General features: G+C 35.8%; 1 protein-coding gene across 1 annotated transcript in view; it reads left to right on the top strand.

Moving 5' to 3' along the window:
- The window catches only part of LOC106657761, a 98,966-nt gene extending 92,490 nt beyond the window's left edge, over positions 1–6,476 (top strand). The window contains exon 5 of the mRNA XM_014379435.2: positions 5,236–6,476. Coding sequence (XP_014234921.1) covers positions 5,236–5,541 — 306 coding nt within the window. The 3' untranslated portion in view covers positions 5,542–6,476. The remainder of the gene's footprint in view (positions 1–5,235) is intronic.
- Positions 6,477–12,620: the final 6,144 nt, after the last annotated feature.

Here is a 12,620-nt window from a genome sequence, read left to right as displayed (position 1 = left end):
TTTAAAATTGCAGAAAATTAAAATAAATGATACTCATACTGCGAAGAAATGGCATAAGTACGATAAACAATTGAGAAGAAAAGCAATATTAGAAACAGATAATAATATATTCTTACTTTTGATTTATGCTCCTTACTTCGATCAGGAAAACGTATTAGGTGCTTTAAAATTCAAGCATGTATATTAATATTTTTTGTATGTTTATAAATATTTAGATCGTCATCAGGATAATACTAAATAAATATTTTACTTTGATGTGTTCATAAACATTACGATATATGAGAAAGATTATGCAGGCGACTATATTATGTTTGTATTAAGAAAAAAAATTCGAACGCGTACACAAGTTTTCGTGGAAATCGAGACAATTTTCTGCATGTTCGCATACATATAGATAAAACAGTTACTTGTACAACATTCGTTCGAAAGCTCCGACTACACATTTTTTGCATTTCTGTCAAGAAAAAAAAGCAACAACGTCTTCTCTGTATGTGTATGTCTCTATACTTTTCGGCATCAAATATGGCTGTATTATAAAATGCCTTCGAGACAAAAGCCGAAGTTAAAATTAAAATTTTTGTGCGCGCGTCTTTTTTCCTTCCAATCCGTTTGCGGTATAATTATTATTATCATTACTTCTTTTTATATCATATTACACATTTTGTTTTTTGCATTCATATTGAGAATTTACGTATGCAGAGAAAAAAATTTTACCTCCACGATGCATAATACACGCTTGGTTGCGCGATTGCTATCGCGAGGTCGGTTATTAAATTACAATATGTTTAGCCATTGCCCAGTTGCCGTAGGTGAATACCCTGTGACAGTGGTAATGAATTCATTCAAGCGCAACAGCGCATTCCCGCACTGTTACCTTTTCAGTTATTTTTATGGTTTATTTCGATGTTTAGCACCAGTACAGTGTCTAGCCTGGTCATTCTTTACTCGAACATAATTCAACGTGTAAGAATTTTTTTTTTTCGGACGGATTTGTTTTTTGATGCAACTTTTTTTCTCCCTAAAAATAAATGTTAATGTCAAATCAAGAGGTAATATTTTTTGTGCAATGAAAAACAAAACATATTTAGCCGAGGTTTGTTTTCTTTTCGATTTACTGCAAGATCGAGTTTAGCCAATAATGGCTTTTCGTAAGTTGATCGCTGAGTAATCAAAAGACAAGAAGCAGATATCGATGTTCTTTTGCGCGCTAGATTCAACGTCTATGCACAGTATGTCTGGTAGATGTAAAAGTAAGAAGAGCTCACGAGGATGTCGTATGTCATGTGGAAATGCATCTATCTGTCGAGTTCTTGAGAAAATTCTGCTTTCGTCTGCTAAATTTTTCCATCAATTTTCAGCTCAAGTTTTATAAATATTGACTTTTTCCTTCAAATTTTTTCTATGTTATTGCTATTTATATTTATAAAAATAAATAATTAATAACAATAGCAAATTTTTATTTGAAATCACAGGAGAATACACCATTTCGTAAATTACCAAATTTCTGCTGTCAAGTCCAATGAGAAATAAAGTTATTCAAGTAGTAGAATGCTTATTTAAAAAATTCAAAAAATTTGACGTGAGTTAGCCACTCGGTGCAGTACGTTGAGTGCTCGTTAAAACTTTTCGCGGATTTGAAATATTTCGATTGAAATGGTCGGTATATTCGCTCTGAGTGTTTGGGCGGAGCTTAGAGTGGCGCTACAGTCACCATATACACGTAATCTTATGGAAAAACAGGACGCGCCCTGAAAAACTGCCAGTGTCGGCCGTTCGAACTAAATTTTTTCTTATGAGAATCAACATGAGAAAGCGCCACGCTGTGTGAACGCTCGGGGCCAATACACAGACACTGACGATGACTATCTCGAGAAAGCAAAAGGGAGGTTCGACCAAACGAGTTGTAAACTTCATAAAAGAAAGAGAAAGATTATTATTCGTTTTATCTCGCTTATCCATATAGCTGGCGCTGTAAACCATCAAGTTACGGGCATGCAACGTCACGCGTAAACTTAATGACGATTTATCGTTTTCATAAAACGCTTTAGTGTCTTGATTTTTTTTTCGTCTATACAGATATAAAACTGATCATTGGTTTCAAGCGTATCCATAGCTAACAGAATTATTATTTTTTTGTTGAGAATAAGAGAAAAAGTAGTTCGTAAATCAAGGAGAAAAACAAAATATTTCTCCAATGGGGAAAGTGTTTTTCGTCCATTTACATTCATATTCATCGATTCCATTGTCCTGCTCGCAAGACAGCGGATACGTGAGAGTGCATTGAAAATTAAAGCTTCGCTCGGATTAGCACGTTAATCCCTTGGTACGTCGAAAAAGAAATGTGCGTGCGTGTGTGTGCAAAGGAGAGGGAAGGAAGAACCATTTACGTGGCAACGATGTTCCTGCACCTGCGAGTTATAATACATACGTATATATATCTCTGTTTCACTCTCGTCTCTTTCTCTCTCTCTTTCTTTTTCTCTTGATTTCTTTTTCTGGCATGAATATTCATTAGAGGAGTGAGGACTTAAAACTACACATACGTATGGCTCTGTCGAGGAGATATTATCCAGTACAGCAGTGGAGAGTAGATAAGGCTTGTAAAGTTGCAATCCTTGCTGTAAACATTTTCTCTAAGGTTTCTCTTCTTAATCGCACAGGATTTTTATACATAGATATACTTAAGCTTCCATCCGCGATTCGTCATAATTTATAAGTCAACCTAATAAAGTCAGTAAAAATAGAACGGAAGAAGTAAAACAATGAAAATTTTTCAACGATAAAAAGAAGTTGTAATGATGGGTTGACAGAAATTAATTTTTTACAATAGAAATTTGAATTACCTGTGAATTATTTCGTTAAAACGAAGAACTTTGATAATGCCTTTTTGATTATTACAACTAAAGGTCACTCAAAAGTTTTGTAAATTAAGTAAGAGTGTTTTTATTACTCTTAGACTGAGTATGCCAATTCAAATTATAAAAAAAGCAGAATTATATCGTACACTCTTTGAAGTGGATTAAGTGCTTGACACACGATAGGAGTTAGCGCAATACAATAGTTTCGTTGAAAGACTTGATCGACCATGACTTAAAGCAGAGTGAGTTATTTTTACCATCGAGCGAGAATTAGACTACCGTCTCTATTTTTCACCTTTGCTACCTGATACTTACAGGTCATTCAAGTTATCAGAAAATTATCTTCGCCTGCGTAGAAAAAATAAATGCGCTCATTTATTCATCGTCTACAATACTTCGCAGCTAGGCAAGGTAGCATAATTTTTTAAGGGTTTCCTATTGTTTCGTAAAGAAAATTGTCTATAATACCGCAATGTACGGTCACCGATATCTTACACGTAGACAATCGTATTTATTATATAATAAAAAATGAGAGAAGCTGGAAAAGAGACTCACAAGGGGGCGCAAAAGAGAAAGATGAGATACGTGAGCGGATGAGTTGGCTCGAAAACTAGAGAAAGAGATAGAAGAAGAGGAAAAAGAAAGAGGTGAAAAGCGTCGAGGGGTGTATGGCAATCGATGCTCGCTCGTGAGCATACACGCTCGTTGCGTGCGTTATACAGCAGTGTGTACGGCAGTGAGTCACAAGGAAACACGTAACTCTTCTCTATCTGAGCTGCATTTCCCTCGAGGGCTACTGAAGTTTCGCCACACATACACACCGCTCGCTGATATATATAGAACGGCAACATCCCACTGCTACCTGTCATATAGGTGTACTACTTTCTTTTCTCCACTTTGATACACTATCTTATATCTATATCTCTACATAATTATAAGTCTCTCCTTACTTTCTATATACTTGCTCGTGTAGCACATGGAGAAGATCTTGACGACATTCGTATACCGATACATTACATGGAGGTAGTCTTCGGGGATGGTTTTTACTCCGGATAGTTATCTAAGCTTTTGCCGAAGCGAAATAAAGTACCAACTTTTTAAAACCTTATATCATAAAAGCTGTGTACTACTAGTTGTACAACAAAGTAACTTTTTCACCATGTTCGAAAACGACGATTCATATTGTTTTTTTTTTACATTATTGGCTATTTTTTACCCGGCGTGCTTGGACGAACCATACGATGTATTTACAACAAGTAGAATGAATCAATGTTGCGTCCGACTGCAGATTAATCGACGTAATACGCGATATCGTGACGTTTAATGAAAACTTCCCCACAGACATTTGTTCTTTGAATTGGATAATTTGATTTATCATCGAATAAATAGAGTGAACAAGCACCACACAGCGACGTTCACACACACACACGAGGGTGCGCGTCCGCATGCACAACATTCACATACGTAAGTAAAGGTCGTGCGCGGTAACAAACCCAATCTCCATGACAAAAAGCAGCTCTTCGCTCAGCGTCGCCGTGTACGTATATATAGCCGCACGTACAATATGTCCCCGAGAACGCATGAAATCTAAATGTACGCCTGGGAAGTAAAACAAAAAAAGAGAAGGAAGAGCTCGTTCTTGGTCTCATCGCTCAAAAGTAACAGCAACGAAAATTGCTCGTTCTTGCCCGTGTAATTTTTCACTCTCGGTAGAAAACACAAACACACTCGCGCGCAAGGGAGAGACTCGCATTAACCTTTCGAGACATCGGGCCCGATTATATATTACGCCGAAAGTCCTCGTCGTCGGGCTGAGCTAGCACTGCTTCACAGGCACATCCTTCTAGGCGAAATAACGAAGCGAGACCAGCAGCGATGCAGCCGCGATATATTTTAATCCTCTTCCGCAGCCCGCGGGACGGCGACGAGCGAGCGAGTATATTCACTTGTGCCAAGTCTGATGTCTTTTCGCACGGATTTTTACAGTTGCTTAACGCTTCATAAATCGCCCGTTCGCTTTGCTTTGTAATATACGCCTGGCCTCAGGCATTAATATCGTACACCGCTCGAGGTTTATTCATGGCTATTTCGGTACGCGCGCCTCTGCGATTTTTTGCACGTATATTGCAGACCCCGACTCGCTTTCCAATTTTTTCCATCCTCCCGTGCACTCTGCAATAAAGATAAAAGATTGAGATACATATGCACGGTTTCGCGTTGGCGAATAGCACGACTGCCAGAGCATAATATGATAATTTCGTTCGGGCCGAGCTCTTGTTTTGCTGCTCGTGCTGGCTCGATTCGTACTACTGATTTTCAATTCGATCATTCCATTGCAAGCGAATGAAATATCAACTCGTTCGTTTTGGCATTGCAGGTGCCGTACGACTACGTTGTGCAACATCCAACTCATCAACCGATCGAGTCTCAAGGAACGCCCAACAGCATAGGCCTGCGCTTTACGATCGACAATCGTTACCTGAAGACCGCCAGCTACCTGGGAGCTTTGAGGATTCGCTGCGTCGCCCTGGTTGGCTCTCGGCGCTTTGAAACCGAGCAGCCGGTCATGCTAGCCCACGCCAACAACCAACGCTTCAGCGCTGGCGATTTGAGGAGTCGCGCCCCGAGCGCAGCCTACAGTCTAGCTCTCTTACTGCTCGGAACCATCTTGACCGCCACGTGACCAGTTCAATATATCGCGTCCTTTATTGTTTTGTAAAAAAAACCTTATGACTATTTCATGAGCATGTTCTTTTGTAAAATCATCGTGTTATATAATTCAGATGATGATTCGTTATTGAGATTGTATATGATATTTATGACGATATACGTTAACGTTTAAGTGATAGCATGACGAACGAGGCGAAATCGAAATTTTAAGATTGCGAATTTGTAAATTAGGATAAAGTTAAAAGCAACTGCGAGTGAATGCGTTCATCCAAGAAAAGTTGAAATTTCGAGGTTTTCGTGAATAATTATCTCGAAATCGTTATTAAATTACTCATATTATAGGTTATTATTATCTTGTAGAGGGCGCCACACGAGGTCCATAACGTGATCCTACGAGTGCGCTTGCGAAAGTATGTAAGTACACAACTCGTATATTTAAGGTGAATTTGATTATATAAGTATTTATGAGCCAGTTTGAACTGTGCGTTGAACATAATTCCACTTGGTATCATTTGAATAGTGCCTTTGGAAAAGTAAAATGTTTTATTAGTAAAGAGTTGCACGAATTAAAAATCCAAAGACATTTGTTTGAAACTTTCTAGTTGTAAATTAGTGCATACATCTGGGAAAAATGATATGTTGTGGCTAAGTAGATGGGTTCGTTCAGGAATATCAAGTAGAATTATCTCAACTGTTCATCTGGAAATGTATCTTTATATACGCGTGAGATTGAAAAAATGTGAAAAACGACACTTGATTAATTGTCGCTACGATTTTTAATCGTCGGTGAACGAACAAAAATAAGTGTTCATTTAGTGATATGAAGAGTATCTGTTGTTAAGAACCTCTTTGCTGTCCATCGTTATCGTTAAAATCAAAACAGAACGAGATTTAAAAATTGAGACTGTCGTTTAGCAATCCAAAATAATCTACAAATAGTATAGTCTCGCGTACGCGATCTTGTAATAAATATACAAAGATGGATTTTTCTGGACTGTGAATAGACAGATTCTTAAATATTATTGAAAAAAGTTTGCAAGCATGTTGAGAGACAAATAGCATTTTTAATGGTAAGTATAAATATATGTAATTATAGACAAATTATCACATGTATTTGCGATTGCGTGATTTTTGTAAATACAATTTATTTGTGTATAAAAATGGAGAGAACTATTCATTATAGTTAGTAAAATAATATTGGTAATTAATAGGGTACTTATTTTGTTATCAATTGCGCAGTAAAATTTTAACGATAAACGGATTGAAGAAATTTATAAAAAAATTCCTGATATCATTATAATTTAGTCATTAAAAGATACACAAGTATAAAAATATTGATTATACTACAATTATTATACTAATGAATATGTTGCACTGTAAATTTTACATTTTATTTTGAAACAATTACCCTTTGAACTTGAAACTAGCCAAGTTTGTGTCACAACCCTGCCACATATTTTTGAGAATAAAAATTATTTTATTTCTGTACATCGCGAGAATCAAAAAAGGGTTATAATCAGTTCGCAAGGCGGTTATTGTCATTCAATGGTGGATGAAAGGAAAAATCTGCAAATGTCTATAGGCCTACAGAAATCATTATGAAAAGAGCTTTTTCATCACTGTGTGCGAAAAGTGCTACTTCCCGCATGGCTTGCGATTTTTATTTTCTGCACGTTGTAATGAAAATTAGTGTACGCCCCCGTTGCGTAATCTACTATTAAAGTGGATGAAAGAATAAAAACTGCACGTGACAAGCCTTCAATTTTTGTTTAAGCACTCGAGTTTTCTTCGTCGATCGTTTGTTGAGGAGAACAATCTCATAAATACGTAATATTTATCCAAATAATTGAAAATGTAAACATACTAAAGAGCAAAAAAACTGTGCCAATTAATTTTTATTATAAATTCTAAATACTTATAGGACAAAACCCGAATTTCGAGTCTGACTTTTGAGCACTACCAACTATCATTCATCATCATGATACAAAAAAGGCAAAACAGCATATAATAAGAAACTGCATGTTTTCAAAAAATTTCAATGTTGCGTGCATTTCTTACAGATTTTGAAAATGTCAAATTTTTTCAGTGATCTAAAACAATTCTGTAACTCCAAATAATAGTATGCCATGTATGATTCAAAGCTAAGATACGTATGGAAATAATAATGTCCCTGCCGCACATATCACAAACTGCGATTTTAATAAGAAAAAAAAACGAGAAAATAATTGCAAGCACGCAAATTTCTGTCTTTTTACTTCTGTAATAATTTTATATAATATTGCACGTGCGTACTCAAACATAAAGACATAACAAAAATTTTAAAAATGACAAAAAAGAGCGCAAAATCTCAAATTTTCTTTCGAAAATGAAAGAGATAAATCGATAATACTTAAGAATGTGTTAATGATGACTAATACGATAGTGACGATATCCAAAAACTATTGATTGTAAAAAATAAAGACTAATAAAAGTAAAAGTAATCAATATGAAAAGTAAAGTAAATCGTTTGCTTAAGTTGTTCTTTTTTTCGCTAATTTTTTTCATACTTCTTCTTTTCGATATATATTTTTGCGCAATAAAGAGATACCAATGTATACATTATATAGGATATGTATGTATAGATATATATACATCTTTCATTCTCGCGTTATTAATTACGCCCGAGGACACAATTTTTGCTTGAGAGCGTAGCTAGCACACATACTGCGGTTCTGAGCTACAAACTTTGCTCGATAAATTACAAAAGTTCGCGCAGAGAGACCTATCGGTCCATGCGCGCCTGCGTGTACGCTCGCATCACTTTATTCGTTTTGCCTCGTATAGATAGCGCATCATTGTTCTCGAATAGTTTCATTTTTTTCTATTGTTTCTGACCGAAAAATTCTGATTCATAATCATGATGAAAATTTTTTGGGCTTTGAGTACAGTCACTGATTGCTCTGAAATAGCTTTCTATCGCCAAGTGTATGACGTAATTTATAAGATCTCATAGGCTATTTCAATTTTACACTAGCCAAGGCTGATCACATCGCACGTTTTCTACTCGTCGTTGTCCAGACTAAAAGAAGAGAAGAGCGGAGCATGGTATGTATATATATATATGGGTGTGTTAACCCCTTCTCCACTTGCTCTTATTCTCAGCTACGCGCAGCAAGTTTTCTCGCTTTCTTTCTGCCTCGCTCGTTCGACGCCCGCTCGATGTAATCGACGAGAAATTCAATTTCTTTGGCTCGTCCTGTACCCTCTCGACGGAAAAAACGTCTCCATTCGTTTTCGGCAGGCCAAAATGGGGCAACTGTGTCGGCAAATCCTCCAGATGATTCGATCGTATTATGCCGTAATCGAAATTTACATTTGTATTCGCAATTTGAGCCATGAGCAGGAGCGAACTGAAAAAATCGCTCTCGATATACAGGCTCATCTTTTTCTAGAACTCCAACAAGTAGCTTTCATTGCAAAAAGCGCAAAGTGCGCCAATTTCAATTGATAATAAAGCCCTTATGAAATTGGAAGCGCAAAATTGCATCACTCGCCTAATGCTGTCCGCAGCCGCACACACGCTCGTCCGCGTGAGAATAAGTTATGTATATAAATATAAGCGGCAGAAGCTGTGTATATGCTGTATCTTATATATATGCCGTATATGTATATAGTATATAAACATAACGCGCGCGTTGTGTGTCACACAGGTTTTGGCTTAAATTTACGTCCGGCTGCGTCCGGCATCTCTAATTCATCACTGAATTTTCCCTTCGCCATATAATGTATGTAGTTGTGGCGACCAGCATGTGCGTCTCTGCATGTGTGTACGCGCGGCGGCGAAAGTTTTGAGGCCAAACTTTAGCGCGTGGCATGTATAATAGTTGCAGGAGCAGCGCCGCACGTTCCACACATGCACTCGCACGCGTGTACGCCCGGCGTTATATGCATAGGGATCGTATGCAAAAGAGAGACAGAGAGTGAATGAGCCAGTCGTATATGTATAATGTGCCCCTGCCTGATGATACAGTATTAGCGTGTTTGGAAAATTTAGAGACTTGATTACGAATCTATGTGTGGCTGCGGTCATTTTGATGAACTTGAGAAATTTCGTAGCAATATTAGACTTTTTTTCATCTTCCATCCAGCTTACGAAATGATCGCTTACATCGCCGAATTTTTTCCCCATTATTTTTCTTATCAAGTACAACGAAAAAAAATATTATTATTAGCCACGCGCTTTTCACTTTCTTTTACTTTTTGGCTAGGATATTTTCAATACAGCCTACCAAGCAAGAGTTTACATTAACGCGACCTGGCTTTGCAAAAGCTCTGCGCTGTTCTTGACAATTTTCTCTCTTTCGAGCTTTTGTGTATTATAAGCGTGTTCGCCCGAGGAGTAAAAGTTTTGCCTTTCAACGCTGCGCTCGAGCCTCTCTTTCTCTCTTCCTCGCTCCCTCCCTCCCTACCTCGTTTTCGCCCTTGTATAAATACACACGATGGAGTTTTCAAAATGATGAACTTTAATTTGGAATACATCAACCTGAGCTATATAAGCGAGGAAGAAGGATGTCACGCTTGTAAAGAAACTCTGCGTGGATGAATATTAAATGTTGAGCCAAAGGAAAGTACAAATTTTGCGTGAAACAACTTTGCGATTAAAACGAAGCGGTTTGATCATTTTTAATCGCGTGTTGCCTACTGTAATTTTTAATTTTCATATTAAAAAGCTTCTTCTTTATATTAAAATCAATGTAATTATGAAAAACAAGAAATTTCGAGGGCATTTATCTGTAATCAAAATTTTCATTAAAAGTATGCGTATAAAAGCTATAATACATTTTTCAAAGATAGACTTTTGAATTATTTGGTAATTAATTATTCTGATTTTTTGTCCTAAAAACGATAATTTCATCTTTGCTTTTATAAATTCGATTTTTTGGTCTTTGAGTACTTAATTAGGTTTCATGTGGAATTTACCTATAAAACAGTACTAGGTGCATACTTTTTTGCATTATCTTTTCGATTTATAATTCATGCTTTTTTAATAAGTTATTTTATAGACTTTCTTCAAAGTGTATTTTAAGAAGTGACTGCGAGTGAATTATTCATTAATTTAAAATGAGTAGCGATCAAATTTTCAAGGGTTTGAAAGGAAATTTTTAAGATTAAAAATGTGTTTTTTCCAAAATATTCGCGTAAAAAGTACGAATGGAAACTAAATTTTTTAGAAGGAAGGAATATTATTTCAACAAACTACGAGAAAGGCCTTCTTTACTTTTGTTTTTTATCTAAATATCTATATAGTTTTTTCTAACAAATATTCAACAAAAATTTTATTCTGCATCTTTATAAATATAATTTTCGAAATAAATTTAAAGAGAGAGAAGTAGGGTTATTTTGCATTTGGAGCATAATTGCAATAATTTTTTAAAATACTTATTGTAAATTAGATTTATTTATAACTGATGCACATGATAAATTATTACTTTGAAAGTCTCCAGTAAAATTTCGACTCAAATAAAAAAAAATAGTATTGATTATAGATTAAAGTATTTATTTTAAAATATAAATAAATTTGGTAAATCAATTTTGTGTGAATATGGTTAATAAAGTAATATGCTCACAAGAACTTCAAAATAAAAAATTAGTCAAGGAAAAAATATAGCGGTAAAGATCCAAAAAAAAGATGGAATGAAATAGATGTTTGCGGCAGTTATCTACATTTTTTCAACTTCATAATAATAAATTAAAAGAAAATTGTAAATAAAATTTTATCACGACAAAGTAAAAATGAATAATATAGATGATTTTTAGTGATTTTGTTCAATAAAGTCAACATTTACTGGTCTGTAGTGATTTTAATTTATTTTTTATTTCATTCATTTTTACACGGTAAGCTCCTGCAGTTGACAAAAGGTTTGACAAACAGCTTCCATCATAATTGTAGCAAAAATTGAATTTTCAAGAGTCATTGTAACACAAATGTTAATTTTATAAATTGAATAGCATTTACAATTGATAACGACTGAACGTTTTTTCATATAAATCACAAAAGTTTGTATGAAAAGTAATTTAAGCAGCCTGTTTGATTAGTTTAATTTAATGCGCCTAATGCAAGCAGTACAATTCTCATAATCATTTTAAATTTACCTCATCTTTGATTGGGAAAAAAAATTGAAAAATTACTTGCCTAGCCTCTGAAAAATCCACACCAATGGAATGAATTACACCGAAAGAGTTTAAAAACCATCTATATAATACAGCAAAGCAATAAAACAATTGTCTGTCTCTCTCTTTGCCTTCCGGGTTTCTGCTATGTACATACCCCCCTTAATATATCCTACCAACCCTATGAAAAGAGCAAGAGCTCGAGCTGGAAAGCATGAATCAACCATTTAAAAGCTGGGTCACCTAGAGCTAAGAATGTCTCACTCCATTGCCAGATAATATTATAAAGTCGAGAAAGAGGCGGTCGGGCCGCTAAGAGGGTAAGGGATTATATATTATATATTTAAAATGGCCTCGCATGCTACTGCTCCGGCCTGGCGTTACTTCATGGCAGCTCTGGTTCCCCCTTTATATATATGCTAAAAGGAAGACGCCAGCCGCAGAGCGACGCTCTTTCGCGGTAGTGCTGCGGAGGTGGCCTCTGCTGCGCACGCAGCGGGCTAAGAACCAGCGATGAATCTTCTCGCCTGCTTAAATCTAACCGCTGGGAAATTAAGCTTGGAAAGCCCAAGTCTTTATGGACTTGGAGACCTTGGATTACATCCTTGCCTCCCTTTTCTTCTCCTGCTTTCTATCCAAATGTCAAGGGTTACGGGTGGTATTTTTGAACGAGCAAATTTTCTATATTCTCGTCAAAAAGCAATGGCGATTGCTTTGTCAGCGGGATAACTCGAGAAACCTAATCAAAATAAATTTTTATTCGCAAATTTACGCGAATTACTTTTTAAATAATAAGCTAAGAAAATTTCAAGTTATTATATCATTTATTATCAAAAAATATACTATTGATAATAATGTATATTCTGACACATTATATCTATATTTCATATTTTGGCGCTGCTATGCCAACTTAATAATAGTAAACTATCTCTACAATTATGT

Source organism: Trichogramma pretiosum, unplaced genomic scaffold (genome assembly GCF_000599845.2).
Source record: "Trichogramma pretiosum strain Unisexual culture from Peru unplaced genomic scaffold, Tpre_2.0 scaffold84, whole genome shotgun sequence".
NCBI lineage: Eukaryota > Metazoa > Arthropoda > Insecta > Hymenoptera > Trichogrammatidae > Trichogramma > Trichogramma pretiosum.
Note: the sequence above shows the minus strand (reverse complement) of the source record. Positions and strands in the feature narration are given on the sequence as shown.